Genomic DNA, 22,375 nt, shown 5'->3' with positions numbered 1-22,375 from the left:
AACAAAGGATAATTATTAATCTTATTTTCTCAAAATTCACATGAAATATTTCTATTATTTTATGAGAGTCTCCTATAAAATATTAGCATTTCTCACAAACAAGTTTCAAGTATCAAAGTCTTATTCTAACAAATTGATAAAACCCCTTTACCTTAACTCATGTATACCATATCAGTTGTTCTGAACTTCTTGACTTGGATTCCACAAGACGATTTATTGGAATTGTTATAAATTTAACCACCTAAAAGGGAGGGAGGGAGGAGACATAGCTGAGCATAGTACTATAAAAAATCAAAGTTCAACTCACTTGGATTTATGAAAGTCTAAAGTGATTTGAACAATCACAATGAAAGATTTTGTTTTGTCATTTGTTTATATATAACATCTTTTTTGGTAAACACTTTGACCATACTCAGGTACTTTAATGCCATCATAATAGTGGGTTCCTTTTAATGAACAGAAATTATGTTAAGATTTAGGAATTTCATATTATTTATTTCAAATACTCAATGAGATATGACTTGCTTTAAAATTAAAATTTATGAAAGAGACAGATTATGGAATATTATAAAAGAATAATTTGATAAACGAAAATATTTTACAGAACATTCTTTACCTCTTCTGGGTCCATATTTCCTTATATCCCCAAGCTCTAGGCTTCTCTTTCCTCTTGATTTCCTATTCTACTTTTGTATCATTGGTTGCTGAGCTAACACATCATTATTGTTTGAATTAAACCCTGTCCAAATACTAATTTGTTCCTTATTTGTATAATTATTTGCTTACAATCTGTTACTTCTCCTAAACTGTAAGCTTTTGATATGGGAAGAGTGGTCTCCTGTGTTGATATTTGTTAATTTCTTAATTAAATGAATTGTTTCTTCATTTATTCAGTCAGTAAACATTTTAACAGCCTGTGCTATGTATTTAACAGAACCATGCACTTTAACAGTTCCTATGCTAAGAACTGGGGATTTAAAGATGAGTAAGACTGAATCTCTGCCTGTAGGTTGCTCATAGTGTGCTTGGGGAGAATGGGACATAAACAGATGTAATATGATAGACGTATGCCTAGAATTTTTGATGGAGGTCGGGGAAAAGGAATGAATTCATACTTAAGAGAGGTGGAAGGTGTCAGGAAAGGCTACTTGGAGTGGGGACCCATAAGTCAAATTCCAAAGGATGAAGTGGGGCAGGCAAAAAAGCATTTGAAGAAGTTAGTCCAGGTGAAGGAACACAGAAATAACATTCTAAACAGAAGAAAACAGCCTGGACGAAGGCTGGAAAGCGAGAGATGGAATGGGGCGTATATGGACCTATAACAGTTCAGTGATAAAAGTAAATTATAAGGCAAGAAATGATGAGTAGTGTGAGGACCTAAGAAGAGACAACTCAGGGGAATATTTATACACTGTGTATGCTCCAGGAAATGAAAAACCATTGGAGGTTCCTCCCATCCTTACTTTTAGGCTTATCCATTTATTCATTCAGCAGATATTTATTATCTATTGTGCACCAGGCATTGCGGCTCTTGGACCGCTTTCATCTTATCTAGTCTTACATATTTTTTAATTTTTTTTAACATTTATTCTTTTTTTTTTTTTTTTGAGAGACAGAGAGAACAGAGCATGAGCTGGGGAGGGGCAGAGAGAGAGGGAGACAGAATCCAAAGCAGGCTTCAGGCTCTGAGCTGCTAGCACAGAGCCCCATGAGGGGCTCGAACTCATTCACTGTGGGATCATGACCTGAGCTGGAATCGGATGCTTAACCAAATGAGCCACCCAGGCAGCCCTAGTCTTATATTTTTACTGAGGATCTAACCCAAGCTCAGCCCTTTCTCCAATTCTTTCTCAAATGATTTGAGTTTGAATAAATTCTTCTTTTCTCTGGTAATTTTTCTCTTTCTTATTCATTTGATTTTCATCTTATGGCTTTGATTTATTTCACTCTTGATATCTGTATGTCTTATTTGTGAAACTGAAAGTGTCATCAAGGCAAGAACTATACCTTTTATTTCTTTGTGCCCTCCACATAGTATTTGATACATATTAGTTGGATAAGCTCTAAATGAATGTATCTATTTGAAAACTGAAGTCTGTGTTTGCATAGTGTTCTAAAAATAGTCTATGATGTCTTCTAAAATAATACTTTTTTTCTAAAAATAGTCTATGTTTTCTAAAGTAATACATTTGGGGTTTGTGTTTTTGTTGTTTGGTTTTTTTGTTTGTTTGTTTGTTTTTGTTTTTTTGTTTTTTGTTTTGTTTTTACTCAAGTACTAATGTTTATAGTACTTACTATAAAGTCCTGGACTTTTTTTTTGTAGAATAAGAATAATTATATCTACCCTACTGAGTTGTTGTGAAGATTAAGTGAGATTTTATACACACACGTAAATATGTATGTGGATGTATATATATATATATATATATATATATATAATATTTTAACAGTGCTAAAATTCAACAAATACTAGTTGCTCACATTCCAAATTAGTAGGAAAAAATGAATTATTGAAACAGGATGTTGGAGCAATTGAATAACTACTTGGGTAAGAATGATTCATTCTTTAAATAATTTACTAAAATAAAAGCCTGAACTATAACTTTTTTTTTCTTTTTTTTTGCTCCTGTCTCTCTTTTCTCCCATCAAATTGGTCATCAAATCTGTCTCTCAGATCTCCTTCCCTTATGCTTAGTTTAGGCCACTATCATTTCCCGCTTGATTTATTGCAGTGGTATTTAACAAGTCTGTCTCCAGTCTCTCCCTCTTTCAATCGATTCTATCCCTTGCCACAAAATTGATCTAAAACACAAATCAGACTATGTCACTCTCCTGCTTAAAATCTTTAAGTGACTTAACATTGCCTTTGAAGTAAAACACAAGATTCTATAAGATATGTGTTCTACCTCCTTTTTAGCTGCATAGCTTACCCTTCCCTTACCGCATCAGACACAGTGAGAGTATTTAAATATCCTCGAAAGTAGGGGTCAGTAAAAGATGGTGGTTATTGTTCGCACTGCCTGATCAATGGCAGGGGGCTCCTTCCAAGCCAGAGGAACCCACTGATTAATCTGTGTTTCCCTAAGATGAAAGAAAGCAATTTTCTTCAAAAGTTCTATCCATAGTGTCCTTTTTAATGTCATTCTTTCCTTAGATTCCTACAGAGCTCTGTCCACCTGGAAGTTAGAGTGGTAAAAGCAGAATGTTTTAAGTACTATCTGAGAAAATGGTGAATTAGGGCAATTTTGGTTATACTAAACAGTGGAAGCTTACTGTGGGACTCTAGCAAGTAGAAGACATGGAAAGTAGGTGATAAAATGGTCCTGAAAGGCAATGCCTTAATGAAACTAGCTATTTTTGAACATTTTTAAAGTTTATTTATTTTTGAGAGAAACAGAGACAGCATGAGCAGGGGAGGAGCAGAGAGAAAAGGTGAGAGAGAATCTCAAGCAGGCTCTGTGCTGTCGGCATGGAACCAGATACGGGGCTCAATCCCACCACTATGAGATCATGACCTGAGCTGAAATCAAGAGTCAGATGCTTAAACGACTGAGCCACCCAGGAGCTCCTGAACCTAGCTATTTATAATAGACATTTTAGCGAATAACCTTTCTTCACACTGTTTCCAAGTTAAGTTCTTCTTTTCTTGAGGTTTTCAGAGTACCTTCTACACTACCTTCTGATTTGCTCATTGTATCATCCAATTGGCTTATATGTTTATCCCTCTCACTTGATTAGAAACTTGTCTAGGGCTAGGATTGTGTGTGTGTAGGTGTGGGTTTTAAATTTTGTATTTCCCAGCACCTAGGGAAGGCAATCTGGTATTTGTCAAGAAAACCAAACCAACCAACCAACCAACAAAACACCATGGAGGGCTAATAAAGGAATGCATGTCCTTGTTTCAGTGAAAATAATGCCATAAAACTTTTCAGAACATTTATACTAATCCATGGATGAAAGGATGTAGGTCCTTGACCCGGGGTAAGAATATATTTGCTTTGACAATCTTCCTGAGCCTAGATAACCTTGTTGGGAAATATTGTTTCTCTTATTTTATTATATATCAGAGAGGTAAATCCTTCTTAATGTCAGTAGGGATTATTATTATCTAAATATTCATTACTTTAACACTATTGCAATTAACATGCTTTCTAAGGGGTTATTGGGTTATTTAATATTAGCTATATCATTTATATCAATAGACACTATAAGCTAGGTTGTATTCTAAAAACAATTGACTAATATACCTCACATATTTTTCAACTTTTTGAAAAAAAATTGTTTTGAGCTAGAATTTTCCGTACTTGGCTTTGAAATAAGAAGCCAATTAATTTTGGAAAGGCTTAGGGAAAAACTGTTCAAATGGTTAAAACCTAGGAAAGAGTAAAAGATATTACTTTTAACTAGTTGAAAGTCAATTTGAATAACTTACACATGGTTGAACTTTAAAAGTCAGAATTTTCCATTATTTAATTTTTACTAAGTACTTCATGAGGTATTTACAAAATAAACCTGTTAAATAAGGGATGGCACAAATAGATGACAGTATTTACTTCAATAAAGGATCTTTTTTCCCCAGTAGGTCTTAATTACTCTTTTGCCATTAAGAACCACCCTTGACCTTATTTTTAAAGTCTGATAGATTCTGTGTTTGCTTTGGACACCAGCATATGCATGCAATATATTTTGAATTTAATTAAGAGTGAAATTGCTATATTGGCCAGCTTCACAGCTATTGTATTTGTATTTACTTAGTAACTTGGGACAAATTTGAGTCAAACTAGTTTTGGATATCTGGGTCTGAAAAATTGGTAATAAGGTAGACATGCTTCAAGTTATGTATGTTTGTATGCTGAAAGGAGATGGTTGTGATAATGTGGTACCTTAGACACAAACTTTTGAAAATTAGTTGATATATATAATTATATCTTGGAAACTGTATATGATTAAAGACACATATTAGCTATCACAGTCTTTTTAACTCCAGCTGCCAGTCTTTTGTTTTCTCCAATTTACTTAAACATCAAATACATTGATGTGTGGCTGTGTATGGCAAACATTAGTTTGCTAAGGCGACCATAACAGAATAGCACAAACTGAGTGGCTTAAGCAACAGAAATTTATTTATGGAGGCCAGAAGTCCAAGATCAAGGTGTCAACAGGGTAAATTTCCTTCTGAGTTTTCTTTCCTTGACTTGTAGATAGATGGCCATCTTCTCCTCTGTCCTCACATGGTTGTCCCTCTGTGTTGTTTGCATCCTAGTCTCTTCTTAGAGGATAGCAGTCCTGTTGAATTAGAGCCCACCTGTGTGACCTCATTTAGGATTTCAACATATACATTTGGAAGGAGGGAACACAACTCAGCTTATAACACATATATACAATTATTTAGCTTGTATAAATGTTTTATATATATATACATGCATTTATACTCACACATACAATGTGGGATGTGTATAACATGATAGTTATTCATTCATACATGTACAATTGACCCTTGAACAACACAGGTTAGAGCTGCACAGGTCTTCTTAGATGCAGATTTTTTTTTGATAAATATAATACAGTACTGTAAAAATATTTTCACTTCCTTATGATTTTCTTTTTTTTTTTTTTTTTTTTTTTTAAATTTTTTTTTTTTCAACGTTTATTTATTTTTTTGGGACAGAGAGAGACAGAGCATGAACGGGGGAGGGGCAGAGAGAGAGGGAGACACAGAATCGGAAACAGGCTCCAGGCTCTGAGCCATCAGCCCAGAGCCCGACGCGGGGCTCGAACTCACGGACCGCGAGATCGTGACCTGGCTGAAGTCGGACGCTTAACCGACTGCGCCACCCAGGCGCCCCATCCTTATGATTTTCTTAATAACATTTTCCTTTCTCTAGCTTACTTTATTGTAAGAATGCAGTATATAATAATATAACATATAAAATATGTGTTAATTTATTATTTATGTTATCAGTAAGGCTTTCAGTTAATAGTGGCCCTTAGGTCCCTGGGGAGTCCAAGGTTATACCTGGATTTTCAACTGCATGGGAGTCGGCACCTCTCACCCCTGTGTTCAAGTAGCAACTGTGTGTATATATATCCAAGTAGATCCACATATATACAAAGGAAAGTTGACTATATTCATTCATTAATATGCATTAATGAATTTAGAAAATGAAATGATAAAAGACAAAATACCAATATATGCATTTTTAAAATTTATAGAATAATCTAGATTTTGATAATGAACTTTATATGTATGTATCACACTCAATTTGTTATTAACAATTAGATAATAGTAATTGAGAAGTGCCCAAAATACCTATGCAGGTGCTTGCTATCAATCCAAATGTATGAGGAAGTCTTTGTCCTTAGGTTCGAGATCTGGGGTCATTTTTTTTTAATGTTTGTTTTAGTTTTGAGTGAGAGAAAGAGAGACCGAGGGGAGGGGCAGAGAGAGAGGGAGACACAGAATCTGAAGCAGGCTCCAGGCTCCAAGCTGTCAGCACAGAGCCCGACATGGTCTTGAACTCACAAACTGCGAGATCATGAACTGAGCCAAAGTCATTCGCTTAACCAACTGAACCACTCAGGTGCCCCCAGGTCCAGGGTCATTTTTAAAACCCCCCTGCTACCTAACTTCTTTAATGATACTTGCTAAAACTTTATTTCATAGTCATTGCTGTGTTGTATCCAAATAGCCTCCAGTGCGGGGTATTAAGTTTCCCAACTCCTTCCCTTCAGTCTCTTTTCCCTCTACTTTATTCTATCACCTATCAGGTAAACTGATTTCTCTCCATTCCTTCAGCATGTCATACATGTTTTAATGTGTTTCACCCACCCAAAACATCTATCCCCCCTCTTCCTGCAAATCTTCAAGGCCAAGCTTACTCTTATTTTCGTCTTTATTCTCTCACTTAATTAGAAAAGATGGATGTGTAGTAGATAGAGACCAAGGTTTGTTTTGTTTTGCCTCCCAAAGAACCTAGCAGAGTTCTGGTCACATGGTAGATGTTGTAAGTAATGATTAATTGATTAATTCGCAACAGGGTAACTAAATTATATAAAATGAATGATCACTGTGAAGGGCATCACAGCCTCTACTTTTTGCTATAGTTAATTTTAAGATTATATTGATTAAATGAACAATAGAAACAAATTACATAGTTTAAGTATTTAAGTTGCCTATTCTAATAGTCATACTATAATATTTGTTATTTTTGCTAGTTTTACATAGTACAAATTCAGCTTTTAAACATCTAAACTTCCCCTTATAAATTCAGATAGTGTTTTCTAGATTAGATATTAAAAATACTAAATGGTAAATAAAACCTTATCCATGTAACATCAGTCAGTTGTCTACTCTCTCCCCTGTATCATCAGGGTTTTTTTTTCCTATATTTACTGGATCGTTCTTACTGGCATGCAAGCATTCTATAAGTTTTACAAGTATACCTTTTTAAGTAAGGTTTTCTGGATCACATGCCCTCCAATAACTACTGCAAAACACCTCACTAGAATTGTCTGTTCCGTCACTTCTCAAATAAGTACAAACTGTCTGGGACTCTTGTTGAAATTTGATTTCTAATTCAGAAGGTATATACTTGCGGCTTTAACAAATTCTCCCAAAACTTAATGGCTTAAAACAATAAAACATGTATTTGCACACAGCCCTGCTGGGAACCTGTGGCTCAGGATCTTTCACATAGTTGTGACCAGTGTGTTGGCCCGGACTATATAGTCATCTCTAGGCTTGACTTGAGGAAGAATCTGCTTCTAAGCTTTCTCCTTTGGCTGTTGCAGGCCTCATCTCTTTGCTTGCTGTTGGCTGAGAACATCATGCCTTTGCTATGTGAGCCTCTTTTTAGGGCAGCTCAACATAGCTGCTTAGTCCAAGACAGATAGACAGGGTAGGGTTAGGGAGAGGATAAACAAGACAAAACCAGAATCTTCTTGTAACCCAATGTCACAAGTAATATCGCATCACTTTGCCTTCTTCTCTTCAAGGGTAGGAGATTACAAGGATGTAAACACAAGGAAAGAAGTAGAGTCATTGGGGGGTTCCATCTTAGATGCTGCCTGTCCAAGTAGATTTGGTGTGGGGTTTGAAATTCTACATTTTTTAACGAATTCCTTGGTGATAACCGTTATTATTCTCCAAGAACTTCATTTTGAAAAGAAAGGGTCTACACTTCCTGACTCCAGTTCTACTTTTAATCATCCTCTGTTGGTCACACTCACTCCAATTAGGCTTTCTCGCCCTCCACTACACTGAAATTGCCCATGTTGGAGTCACCAATGACTTCTACATTACTAAATCCAGCATTTGAAATAAAATCACTCTTGCTGAAAATCTTTCCTTACTTGGCTTCTGGAACATTAAATTTATATGTCTCCTTAGTTTTTCTGCTAGTTGCCTATCTCCCTGACTATAAATATTACTATATTCCACAACCAACCCTTGGACCTATTTTTTTTTATCTACAGTTAACTCCTAAACAGTCTAATGAAAGCTTATAGCTTTACCTTCCAGATATATGCTGACCACTCTCAAATTTACATTTCTGATATGAATTTTTCCCCTAAAATGCTGACGTGTTTACCAAGTGCCTCATTGAACATCTCTACTCAGATATCTAATAGTAATTTCAAACTTAAAGTGTCCAAAACAGAATTATTCATACCCCGCGGCCTCCCCCTTCCCCACCAGGCCCAACCTGGCAATCTTGCTTCTCATTTATGTTTGCAAACCAAACAAACAGTACTACTCTCCAATCTGGCTGTTCAGTGAAAACCACAAGAGTCATCCTTGAGTCCTCTCTTACTCTCATATGTAAACAATCATGAAGTTGTGTCTGTGTTGCCTCTTTTTATCCCTTGACTTTCTCCATCATTCTCCATCCCAACATCACCACCCTTGTACAGACCATTATTATGTGTTACAGAGAGTTCTGACCTTTTTACTATTGATTATAGCTTCTAACCTCTAGCCCAGATGATTTTATTCAACCCATCTTTTTCTACATTCATGGTTTCCTTTAGCCTACAGAATGAAGTTTAGATTCTTTTTTTTTTTATTTTTCAATATATGAAATTTATTGTCAAATTGCTTTCCATACAACACCCAGTGCTCATCCCAAAAGGTGCTCTCCTCAATACCCATCACCCACCCTCCCCTCCCTCCCACCCCCATCAACCCTCAGTTTGTTCTCAGTTTTTAGATTCTTTAATATTGTTTATAATGCTGTACATAATCTGGCCCCTGATTCCCTCTCCGGTTCCATTTATCTCTTCTTGTTTACCTGTGCTCTAAAGCAGTGCAGGGACTGGGCTATGATATGACACTCCCATTTGACTGTAAGTCTTCATTAAAATGATTTTTCTTTTTACAAGGCTCTTCTTTTTCTTCTTCGTTTGGCTAGCCTTCTCTTCATTCAGATTTCAGCTTAAACCTAACTTCTTCCTGGAGGCCATCTTTGATCTCTTAGACTAGGTTTAAGGCACCTATGGTGTAGTGCATAGTGTTACATACTTCCCTATCTTAACAGTCGGTGTATTTTCTACTAATCATTGAATTATCTTTTTTCTTTTTCTCCCATTAAGCTATAAGTTCTGGGGAGACCAAGTCAGCAGATGTAGATTCAGGTATTTTGAAGCCTGAATAATATAACTTTGGGGTCCTCTTTAAGAATATATGTAATTATGGGGGCACCTGGGTGGCTCAGTCGGTTAAGCATCCAACTTCAGCTCAGGCCATGATCTCACAGTTTGTGAGTTTGACCCCTGCATCTGGCTCTGTGCTGACAGCTCAGAGCCTGGGGCCTGCTTCAGATTCTGTGTGTGTCTTTCTCTCTGCACCTCCCTGTTTATGCTCTGTCTCTCAAAAGTAAATAAACATTAAAAATATAGATATTTAATTATTTATTTATAATTATTATTTTAATTATATACACATAATTTTCAAATACATACACTCAAGTGAAAATGAGTTTTCATTTATAAAAGAAATCACAACAAAGTAAAAATGCTGACAAATATGAAAGCATATGATACTGTAAACATGCTTCCAGAGGCCCTTCGCAGAACCCCAAAGCTTAAGCTTCATTAAATTCCCAGTAAACATGGGGCGCCTGGGTGGCGCAGTCGGTTAAGCATCCGACTTCAGCCAGGTCACGATCTCACCGTCCGTGAGTTCGAGCCCCGCGTCAGGCTCTGGGCTGATGGCTCAGAGCCTGGAGCCTGTTTCTAATTCTGTCTCCCTCTCTCTCTGCCCCTCCCCTGTTCATGCTCTGTCTCTCTCTGTCCCAAAAATAAATAAACGTTGGGAAAAAAAAAATTAAAAAAAAAAAATTCCCAGTAAACACACCTCTACAAGTCAGTCTTCTTTAAAACTCTATTTCTAGTGTTGAGAGCAGTGCTTGATATGTAGCAGATACTCAACAAATATTTTGGAATGGATGTATTAACTTTATTTTCACAAATTAGATTACTAAAAATAGATTTTTTCTATATTAAAAAATTGTTCTTATAATTATTATTTTTTTATTTTTTTGCTACGGTTGTATTTCAAATACCAATAATGTACATGCCTGTTAGCATGTCAGTGGGCTCTAAGCAGAAAGTCTATTGTACTTCTTTACCAAATGGAAAAAAAAAATGCATCAAAAATGTATACTCCAATCTTTTAGATTGTATGTATATATATTTGTGTGTGTCTCTGTATCTTTATAGATCACATGTATTAAAACTTTAATGTTGAATTACTAAGATTTTGGTTTTTCAGATATCACCACAAACAAAAACCCTTCAGGGAGAGACCATCTATATTCTGTTTTCTTTATAATATATGTTATAAACATTTATCTCTGAGATAATAAGGATACCAATATTTTATATAAAACAATGCATAAAATGTTTTCTTTATTCTCAAATCATCCACAAGACACTACTTAAGAGGTTATTTGAATTAAGACAATAACATTGCATTCAAAAGGTAAGCTATTTGGCTTACATCTTTAGAGTTGAGTTTGTTAAAATGGAATTAAATTTAGTTAAGTTCCTCTTATGGTAACATTTTAAATTTGCTGAGGGTTAGTAGGCTCATGTCAAGACTGTTAGGGGTGTGTGTGTGTGTGTGTGTGTGTGTGTGTGTGTGTGTGTCTGTGCGTGTGTGTATGTGTGTGTGTGTGTGTGTGTGTGTTATAAAGTGCAGCCTTCTGATCAATGCACACTTTTTCCTCCCATTTTCCTAAATACATCATGAAAAAAGGATGAGGTTTCCGCCTTAATTGCTTGTGCCTTTTATTCACATTCCTCTCTCAGCCAGAATTGTGAAAAGAGTGTTAGTAAAAGGCTGCACAATAGAGCTTTTCATTAGGCCCCAGCAAGGCACACAAAGGAAGGCTTTTGGAAAGAGTGAATGCAGGAGTTTAATTTGCAGGTGGAGAGTAGATAAAAGGTGCTGACACCTCTATTCTTCTCTTACTTAGGTGACCCTTACCCTGTTCAGCTGATCCCAACTACCATGGCAGCTGCCGCTGCAGCAGCACCAGGCTTAGGCCCGCTCCAACTGCAGGTAAGTCGGGAAACAATGCAGAAGAGACAAAGGTTAAGTAAACAGGGAAAACAGCTATTATCTTGTTAAAGCAAAATAAGGCTGAGTAGTGATATTTGTCTCACTCTTTTTTTGTTTTTGACTTCCCTTGCACTGATTCTCAACCAAAAGTTGAGTGGTTGACTCTTTTAATTTGTGGCCCTGTTTTCTGTACTAAAGAGAGCTTATTATACATTTTTATCGCCTGGTATGATTTAACAAAACGGTCTCAGGTTTTGCTTTGATTACTGTGTAACATAGTTTCATCACAGACTGGTCCTCATCAAGATAAAAAGAACAAAACTGTCAAAGACATTCACACAGATACTTATGAATCAAGGCAACTTAACAGAAATTACATTTTAAAAAATGTTCAAGACACCCAATATTTTTGACTCTGTAGGTCTTTTTATTCTCCTGCTAATGCCAACTCAGTTGGGCAAGCAAAGAGAAATAAACCAAATAAGCGAGCGCCTAAATGAGCACAACTTTATCCAGGCATCCCAATTAAGACCTTTTTAGCCCTGAAGAATACATATTCCCATATATTCAAGAATGTCAGTGATAACTTTACTAGATGTTCAAGTGATTTTAGAAATTTTGTCTCTGGAGTTGAAAAGAATATCAATAATTAAAGGTATCTTTCATTAACTATTTAAATCTTTGAATCCGCATCCCTCAAAATCTTTCCTAGCTTCTGTTGTTATGGACTTCATAGTTATGCAATTAATGAGGATAACAAACCATCTAATAATAGAATCAATCACCCCTGTGAGAATTGTGTATTTTCCTTTGCCTGAGAGACACAGTATATCTGTAAACCCAGATATATACCAGTTGTGCTTAATAAACTTAACTTGTATGCACAAAAATGCATTGTCATGATAGATGATCTTAACCTACAAGGAAGAATAGAGTTTTATATTGTAGCATTAAGAGACAAATATATCTGGCCAGCACTGGGGATTGTCAGAAGACCTGACGGGTTTCTGAAAAATCAGTCGAATCTCACAGGAAGAACACAGGAGGAGCTGAGACATACTGTGTTCTACAGAGGTTAATAACAGTCATTCCTAATCTACCTTTTCCACAAAAAGCTACAGTGTGAGTAAGTGTTTCTTTGAGCTGGAAGTATCTTGGGAAGTGTTAGAGCCAAGGAGACAATAAAAGTAGCATAACACTTGTTATCCTTTGAAATGGCATCCGGAAATAATGACAATATGGGAAAGTGGTTGTAATCAGTAAAACTTAAAAAGAGTAGTGAAATTAAAGGAAGAGGGAAGCATATCTGGAAATATATTTGAATGCAGAAATAGGAGTTTTGGAGATTTCTGATGTCCATTTTAAAAGTAAGTTAGACATTCTTGTCTCCTTTCACCCTTGGGTTAATGGTGAGAAGAAGCCGGGGCAAGTATGTTTCACTGTAGGATTCTAGTAGAAAGTAGCTTTGTTAGGCAACAATCCAAACTTCTCTTCCTACAGAGATGGTATTAAAATATTTGAAATTCTTTTATTTCCATCCTTATAATACATCAGATTCCCCTAAAATATCAAGATCTAAAAAAATCATTTTCAGAACGAGGAAAAGACACCAAATGTATTTGCTCTTGCATTCACTGTAATTTAATCTATAAGTAGAATGAAGATCTTTTTTATATAAGTGACATTGTACCCATTAACATATATGGGTTTTAGTTAGGATCTCAGTAAACCAATACTGTGGTATAACAGGAAAATTAATAATCCAAAACTCTTTGGTGGTAAGCCACTAGCTACTAGTAAAACACATACAGGAGGACCTGGGTAGCTCCGTTGGTTAAGCATCCGACTTTTGGTCAGGTCAGGATCTTGCTGTTCATGAGTTCGAGCCCCTCATCAGGCTCTGCACTGACAGTGTGGAGCCAGCTTGAGATTCTCTCATCTCCCTTTCTCTTCCCCTCCCCCACTTGTGCTTTCCCTCCCTCTTCTCTCTTCCTCTCTCAAAAATAAATGAGTAAAATTTAAAAAAATAAACACACATAAACACACATGCCAATTTTTTTACTCATGATTTAAAAATGCTACTCAAATGCAAACACATTTCAAACTCATGACATTTGCTAACTCAGTAACCTGCTAACCAAATTATAACAAAAATGCTGATGAATTGGCACTTCTACAAATACTCTCTATGCATCACACTGCTGAAAGAAGTAGCCCGATTCATAAGGGCAGTTATCTATTTCAGACTGCATGTCAATTTCATCCCTCTTTACACAGATATATGTTAATTCAAGCCTCTCATTTTGAACATCTAGATCTAAGAAGGGCCTTATAAATGTATTCCTACTCATGATTGACTTTGCCTACCATTTGTGTTTTCTTTTGAAACAATCTTTGCCTGTCATTGTTCATACTTGGATGACATAGAGTAGAACCACAAATCCAGGATCTTCCTTAAAGAAAGAATGAAGAAGAGTACAGTTATTTTAAAAGATGAGCAAGAGGACATGTTTTAAATGCAGCCACTTTTTATTACTTAAATATTATTTCATGTTCCTGGATAAAATAATGAAGTTCTAACCATGTAATAAAATACACCTTATATTTTAAAATCACCTTACTATATACATTAGGAGAGTTGAAATAGTCTAAGCATTGTGATGTATTTATTTTTAATAGAGAAAAAAGTGGCTTAATCTGGATTATGTAATTAACATGTTGTGCCAAGGGACTATTTTATTTATTTATTTTACAGTGAGATATCATTCTGTTTCTTCTGCCTTTAAAGTCTTTCCTGAGCCTCAGATCCATATAGACAACTATTTTTGACTGTCAAGAGGAAATATATAGGTGTTTACAGACGGTATAAGCTGAATACCAAATGGAACTTACCAGTTCTCTTTCTTGCCCCGAGACCTGCTCATTCTCTGGTCCTAGCAAATGGCTCCACTCCATCTTTGCTCAATCTGGAAACATGAGAGTTATCCTTGTCTCCTCTTCCTCTACATCTGTTCATTCATTGTCTATGCATTCCACCTAATAAATACAGCAAGGATCCATCCATTTTTTTTCCCATCTTACCTATTATTACCCTTCTGGTCAGGCTCCCCTCATTTGTTGCCTAATTTACCACAATAGCTCCTGCACTGGTCTTCTGTCTTCATCTTACCCCCTCCAATGCTCTCTCTACTCGATCAGAATAATTTTTCTGATTTTAGAAAATCTGATCATGTCCTTCTCTCACTTGTTTTCAAGTTCTCTGGATCTTTACATGTGGTATTTCCTCTTCCTGGAACCCCATTACCCCACACCTTTACCAAGCCAACTCCTATTTCACTCAGATTGCAAGATAGAACATCACTTTCTAAAGAAATATTTCCTTGTCCCCAGGTCTAGATTAATGTAGCTTTTATGTGCTTCAAGAGCACACTGTATCTCCCCTCTCATAGCACTTGTAGAAAAAGTTTAAATTCTACTTTCTGGCTTCTACCAGATGGCAAAATCTATGAAGACAGTGACTCATCATCATTTACATTAACCAAGTGTTTGAAATATTTTATGAACTCAGTATCTATTATATGAAAGGGTGAAAAATGAATCTTAACATCATAATAAGTTAGGTATCTATCTTGCTCAAAGAGCTACTCTGCTTTATGCTATTGGAATTAAGCTGAATAGTAATGATTAGTTTTCAATATAGATTAATTTTCATCCTTTAAAAAAGACAATAGCCAAATTACAAACACCAAAGGTGTCATTGGCTCATGGAAGAAAAAAAAACTAGTAGTTTGAATTCAGTAAGATATATATTGAAATTTTATAATAAAAAAAACTTATTCCCTTTTCATGAAATAACCTTAGGAGAACACTACATGCCTAGCACCATGGTTAGCGCTACAGTATTTTCTTTACTTGTATTTAAAAAAATATTTTTATGACAGTTTTGCTCCATACTACCATATTCAATCTGCTCCAACTACACTAAGGGCTTTGCTGTCCCTTGACATGCCAAGGCATGCTCCTAGCTTCCACCTTAGAGTTTTATATTAGCTGTCCCTCTACCTGAAATGCTCTTCCCTCTGCCTGGAAGGCTCATTCTCTCACTTCATTCAAGAATCTGGTCTAATGTCATCTCTCTAAGACACCTACCCTAACTAACCTGTTTCAATCACAAAATAACCCTGCCAGATATACAACATCTTCTATTTCCCTTATTCTTTTTTTTTCCTATAGCACTTGTTATCTTCAAACATCCTATATAACTTACGTATTATGTTCCTTATTTATTGTCTGTTCCAAATACTCCGTAAGCTTCACCAGAGCAGGGACTGTTATTTTTGTTAGTGTTGTTCAATAATGTATCTCAAGTGCTCAGATTAATACCTAGCAAATAGCTGGTACTCAATATACATTTACGAAATGAAAGAAGCTATCATGAGTTAAGGGTAATAATCATTTTAATAATATAACAAGGCAGTATGTCATTAATTTCTGGAACAAATGTTATTAATTTAAAGACCTGGGAACTTTATATTTTTCAGCCCCTGTTAGAAGATTCTCAGTATATGAGAAATCCCTAACTCTATCTCTCCTGCTCTTTCTTCCCTTTATCTCATCATAGCCATGGTCTGCTACAAAGAGAATGTGTTTTAGCATTTCCTGCAATTTATGTTATTCCTTTAAAGTAATTAGAATTTATACACACAAAAACAGACCAAACAACTTAACATTAGATTATTCTTGTATGGTTTGTCAATGTATGTACAGACATACATAAGAATATGAACTGCTGGAGGTACTTTGACTCAATATGGCGCACCTTGCCACACAAAATGAAAGTGATTTCCAGATAGTTGAAGAGTGTATTATCAAAATAGTAACTATCTAATTAACATTATCATATTCTGGGTTTACCCTTTTATGTTTCTCCCTCCCTTTCTTTCTCTCTCTCTTTTTTTTTCTTTCCTCTTCCTCTTCAAACTACCTGTATTTTTCTTTCAAGAGCCAATGATGCTTTTGGTATTTATCTTCCTGATATTGTCTCTTTTCGGGGGGGGGGGTGGTTCATGTATGCAGAAAACTAATATAGCTTCATTTCAGTTTCAAAAAGCGAGGATAATTATTTAGGCCAAATAAAGTTACACTTTGAATCTTTTGGATGTTTGGACTGGATAAAATCAGCTAAGCGAATCATCTATTTCTAATTAATAAAACCAAATAATGGCAACAGTGCATCTGACATTCATTCCTCATATTCATTGTCATTAATTTGCATTTTACTTAATGGACATCATGAATTTTTTAACAGTAATAGTTATAATGTAGTGTACTATTTCTATTTTTTTAGCTAGGCTTCTATGATTTGAAATTAGAAGGCAATATTTATCCATTTATTTCTCACTTTATAAATACCTTATTTGTGTTGGCCAAAAGATGGTTGCCACCTGTTCTACCTATAGGAAGCCAAAAATGTTGACTCCAATCAATGATTAATAGTGATAAGCAAAGGAAAAAGCATTGAGATTATCCTTGGATTGTCATATTTTACTCAAAATAAGCAAGTAGCATTCATTCAAGATTTTTTACTGAATTAGTGAAACTTTTTAATGAATTCAGTACGATCATTTTTTTAAATTCATAATGGTATTTTTGGAATAAAGCCTCAAAATTACAAGTTGCCATAATTGAAATCTCATGGGCTATCATTCCAGTAACTGGTATCATCACTAACATGCATTCTCTGGGGTTGAGAAAATGAGAGGTGTCACGTGATCATGTTAGAGAATGAAACATACAAAATATCAACGGAAATCAGTCTTTTTTCATAGCTATCAAAGGTACATGCAAGTCCTAGTGGAAATGGCTTAAGCTTCTGTGTGACAGACAGTAACATCAAGGCAGACATGGATAAAAAACTGAAGTTCATCTTTTTATCAACCTCCTGCCAGTCTCCGAAGGAGGTCAATAATTATGACAGGACACAGATAAATGCTTCATATTTCCCACAGCACTGTAAGTGACTGAGCATGGCTTTATGTATCTGACCAAGAGAAACATCCAGAAAATCAATAAGGGAGAAATAACCATATGGAGAGGTCTGGATGTGAGGAATTTTACCTTCTTATTGAAAGAATTGCTTACAAGGATGGTTTTTCTCTTTACCTACCTACACACTGTACTATTCAGCGTAACTTTTAGGTCCTTGTCATGTTCATACAGGGTGAAAAATGCTCTACCGCTCCTCATTTCAGTTGCAACCCTAGTGCGCTGTTTTCTGTTGGACTTCTGTCTGCATGAGTGAGATTTCTTGCAGGTTAGAAGAGTGAATTCCCTCTTTGCGTCTCCCTTCGACCCTGAGCCTGCAGGGCAGACAGACAGAAGCACACATATGATTAATACAGCACAGCTGCAAGTGTGAGTCATTTGCATATGTATTAATAGAGGCAAAAAACCCAACAATTAAATTATATAGAGACATCCTGCATACTAAAGAACATATGCAAATAGGCCTGAAAAAGTGCAGCCAACATTTTCTCTGACTTTTCCAAGCCCATATGGGCTAGAGTCAGAACCCAGCAGTGTTCAAGAATCTCCTTTAAGGAAGAACCTGGTAGGAACTACTTTCATACTTATTACCACCCCTAGGGTTCCCGGGAGCTGTTTTGACATTTGGACAATGGAGACAGTACAAGCAGTGTCTTTTTCATGCTATTTCTGTATTTTCTTGTTTCCAGCAGCTTCATGGTATGTCATTACATGCTAACAGAAACATCAGTACATGTGTGCTTTTCCATAGTACCCGTTTTTATCATAATAGCCAATCAAATAAATGCTAAAATTTACATTGTATTTGGAGTCCTATCATCGCCCTACACTAAAGTAATACAACTATCGTCAGTGCCAGATTTTCTGGTCACAAGTCAGTCAATGCCCATTACTTGATGGCATTCTGTGTTCTCTTAATCAAAACATACGTAGGTTACTCTGACATGTTTTGTGGCTAATTACCATACATAAAAGGATTGTGAGGCTCAAGGCCAACAGTAAATTATCCATTCCTAGGACTGGATAATTTAATACAATATCAATGTATTAAAATTTTAAAAAGTGTACAGCTTTTTCATCTTATTGAAAAAACAGAAACTACTCAATTTTCTAGTCGTGGCTATATCTATGTAAGAAAGAGCAACTAACATTCTTCAGATTCACAGATTGTATTTATATAAGAAATTTATTCTTCAACCTAATTGTCAATTGACCTTATATTATGAGTATTCTTTAATTATTCAAGGAAACTTTTATGAAGACAAATTCAACGTTAGGAGTACTATTTCATATAATTGCCTTGATAGGACCGATAAGAATCTTGAACCTAAAGAACCCTGATGAAGACAGATGCCTCTTAAGAGGAGCAAATACTGAGGTTTGTTGGTACCAGAAAACTGTTGAATAATATCCATTCTTTGCCATGGTGAAGTCTCAAATGGCGCAACTGGAACATGTAAATTGCATTACCTACAACTGGTAAACATAGGACAGAAGTCTTTGTAGTTAATATATGCAGAAAAATTTAGTCTCTTAGCAGGGGATAATTAGGAAACATAAAGACTAAAGGAAAAATTTTTATTATATTAAGGCATTGTCTTTGGATTAATATTTTAAAAGGCACTGTTGCCTAATGAGAGGCATTGTGACATAATGGTTGAAAGTGTGGTACCTGCAGCCATCCATGCCTTAAAGAACTATTATTCTGTTATTCACCAGCTCTGTGACTTTGGACAAGTTGCCTAACTTCTCCATGCCTTAATTTTTTGTCTGTATAATGTGGGCATAAATGATATCTTTTTGTGAGGATTAAATGAAGTAATATATATAAAGTGTGCAAAGCAACAAAAGTGTTAATTACAGTTTATCAAATATTATGTGCTAGGTAATAGTAAATGCTTGGTATTATTAGTTGTTTAATAACTGGTATTCACTGAAAATAAAACTATTTCTTTTTTTTTAATGTGTATTTATTTTGAGGGGAGGTGGACACAGAGAGAAGGGGAGAGAGAATCCCAAGCAGGCTCCACACTGTCAGGGCTCAATCCTGTGACTCTGGGATCATGAGCTGAGCCTAAATCAAGAGTCTGATGTTTAACCCACTGAGCCCTAAAACTAGGCACCCCTAAAACTATCGCTAAAAGGAAATCTCACAAATTAGGATTTGGCAGACTTGACTTATGTGCATTTACTTTGCAGGTCAGCAGGTAAAGCAAGTTAGTAAAATTGAGGCATATCATCCTATTTATGAGGAAATACTTATATTCCCCTGTGTGGTACAATTTTAAAGACCCATCACAAGAATCTATGGGAAGCAATGAGTTTACTTATCCCACCAAAATATAAGAAGTTACTTGGAGCATAATGTTCTGTATTTTGCTATTACTCACTCTTTGTCTCAATATTTATATCTATAAAATAAGAATAATGCCTGCGGCACCTGGGTGGCTCAGTCGGTTAAGCGTCTGACTTCGGCTCAGGTCATGATCTTGTGGTTCTTGAGTTCAAGCCCTGCGTCAGTTTCTGTGCTGACAGCTCAGAACCTGGAGCTTGCTTCAGATTCTGTGTCTCCCTCTCTCTCTGCCCCTTCCTAACTCATGCTCTCTCTCTCTCTTTCTCTAAAAAAATAAACATTAAAAAAGTTAAAAAAGAAAAAGAAAAAGAATGCCTCCTGTTGAGTCCTGTTTTTCCATGGGTGTAATGCAAATGGACTGTCTCAATGAGCTGCCCACGCTATTCTAAATAAATACCTTATACTATTTAAAATAAGTTATTTACATAGATGCCTTTAATGTAATATGCATTTTTAGATAAATAATATAAAAAAGATTTTCTGGTATCACCCTTCAAAAGTCATATCTCTTTTTTGAGGTATATTGATAGAATATTTACTCTTATTCTACTCCTCTGTTGTCTATATATAGATACTAAACTATTTCTCTTATAAATCTGAAAAAATTTATAAACTTTGTATGACTTTCTTTAAAGAAAAAAATTCCTTTGGTTTCAAACTTGAATGTGGAAGCAAATTATTTTTATAAACCCCATAGTATCCTAAAAATTTTATTTACTCAGAAAATATTTATTCTTTGTAAGCTCTTCAGCTAAGCATGTTAAGGAATGCAAAGATGAGTCAATTAAGAATCCTTGATGGATTATCGAGAAGCCTGAAATTTAAAAGAATGAATGCAGTGTGAAAGTGGAGTAAAACTTGAAGAAAGTCATAAAACCTCCTTTCCTATCAAGTATATTCAAAATGGAAAGGACCTCAGAGACCATTCATTGAAAACCATTATTTGAAACTATTCACAGGAATCCAGGCAGCTCCAAGAACCCCAAATGATAACATTCACTTTTGTATGTTTTATAGATCTAGTTATACAGGCTAAGATTGTTTGAATGAAAGAATCTGCTGCTAAAACAAAATTTTAAAACCATTCTTTTAGTCCACGTACATAATTTTATTGATGATGCCATTTGGACTCTAAGTGGTGACCTGGCTAAATCCAATTATTAGCAGAAGTGTACCACCTGGGATCCTAGCAACTGAAAGATAAATCTAGCTTGTTCCCATTTTACCATGGTATCCTTAAAAATAAACTCATATATTCGTATATATTATTTTTAAGTAGTTTTTTTATATAAAAGGGGGAGAAAAATGGCTGTTTTTGCTTTTAGACTATTAAATTAAGGATGAATAAAACAATGGGTAGGATTTGCATACTAGTAACAATGACAACCTTCTGAATTGCTTTCATTTTGCTGAGTTCAGTGATTGTGCTCTGTGAATTAATTCTTTTGTGAAAAGCTATTGAAGGATCAAGGAATTTAGAAAACAAAACAACAGAGAAGCATGCTGTTTCATATCTATTTGTTCATAGAAGGTTCAAAGTGGGATTGTTTATATCACAAGTCTTGTTGATATTTTATTTGCTTCTCAGAAGAAAGATAGTATTCAAAGATGATTATATAATCATGCAGATAAGATTTTGTAGTCATGAAAGAACTGTTCTGAGAGAGAAACCAAGGAGAAAAATCACATTACAATATTGAGCTGTGTGTGGTTGGCAAATGTCTTCAGGAGACTTGAAAATAGAGCCCTATTTGCTTCCTTCAGATGAAAAACTTAAGCCAGTCCCATATATTTCAAATTTGCTGTTTCCTGTGGAAGTTTCTCAATATTGTCCTGCCAAACTGAGGGCATGCAAAGAAAGGGGGGGAGGGTGGGAAATGAACCCTTAATAATTTCATATTTCTTAATCCTGACCTTTACTTTAATGTCATACTCCTTTTCTTACCTAGCTACTGTTTGGATAAAGGAGGTAGACAGGAAGAAATGGAGGAATAGATTCAAAGTATGCTCCTGGATGATTTGCTACAATGAGCATTGGGTCAGCATAATTAATGCCTCCAACATGAACATTATAACAGCGGTCTCTTCCTTTTCCCATTATTAAAACTTCTTCAACATAGAATGGAAAAAAGTAAGAGTGATAGTGAAAATTGCAATCACTTCCTTTTAGGAGTGAGGCAGAACTATATAGCAAATGTTGTCCATCTATGGTAGTTGCTTTAAGATTTCCATTGGAAATTTATACTGTGCCCTACAACTCCAGCCACTTCAAGTACGTGCTCAAAATATTTTTCATATGACTAGTTTCCCTCTAAATTAGCTCTTAGGTTGTAAAGGAATCTTAAGTTATTATAAACCATGCACCTAAAACATTTGATTAACATAGAAGTTATGCCAAGACACTTAACCAAACA

General features: G+C 35.4%; 1 protein-coding gene across 22 annotated transcripts in view; it reads left to right on the top strand.

Annotated features, from left to right (window-relative positions):
• Positions 1-22,375, top strand: part of SOX5 (SRY-box transcription factor 5) — a 1,013,293-nt gene that overhangs the window by 896,874 nt on the left and 94,044 nt on the right. For all 22 annotated transcript variants that reach the window (XM_045466143.1, XM_045466144.1, XM_045466148.1 and 19 more), the window contains one exon: positions 11,478-11,563. In XM_045466143.1, the coding sequence (XP_045322099.1) occupies positions 11,478-11,563 (86 nt within the window). The remainder of the gene's footprint in view (positions 1-11,477; positions 11,564-22,375) is intronic.

Source organism: Leopardus geoffroyi, chromosome B4 (assembly GCF_018350155.1).
Source record: "Leopardus geoffroyi isolate Oge1 chromosome B4, O.geoffroyi_Oge1_pat1.0, whole genome shotgun sequence".
Taxonomy (NCBI): domain Eukaryota; kingdom Metazoa; phylum Chordata; class Mammalia; order Carnivora; family Felidae; genus Leopardus; species Leopardus geoffroyi.
This window is presented reverse-complemented; position numbering and strand designations above follow the sequence as displayed.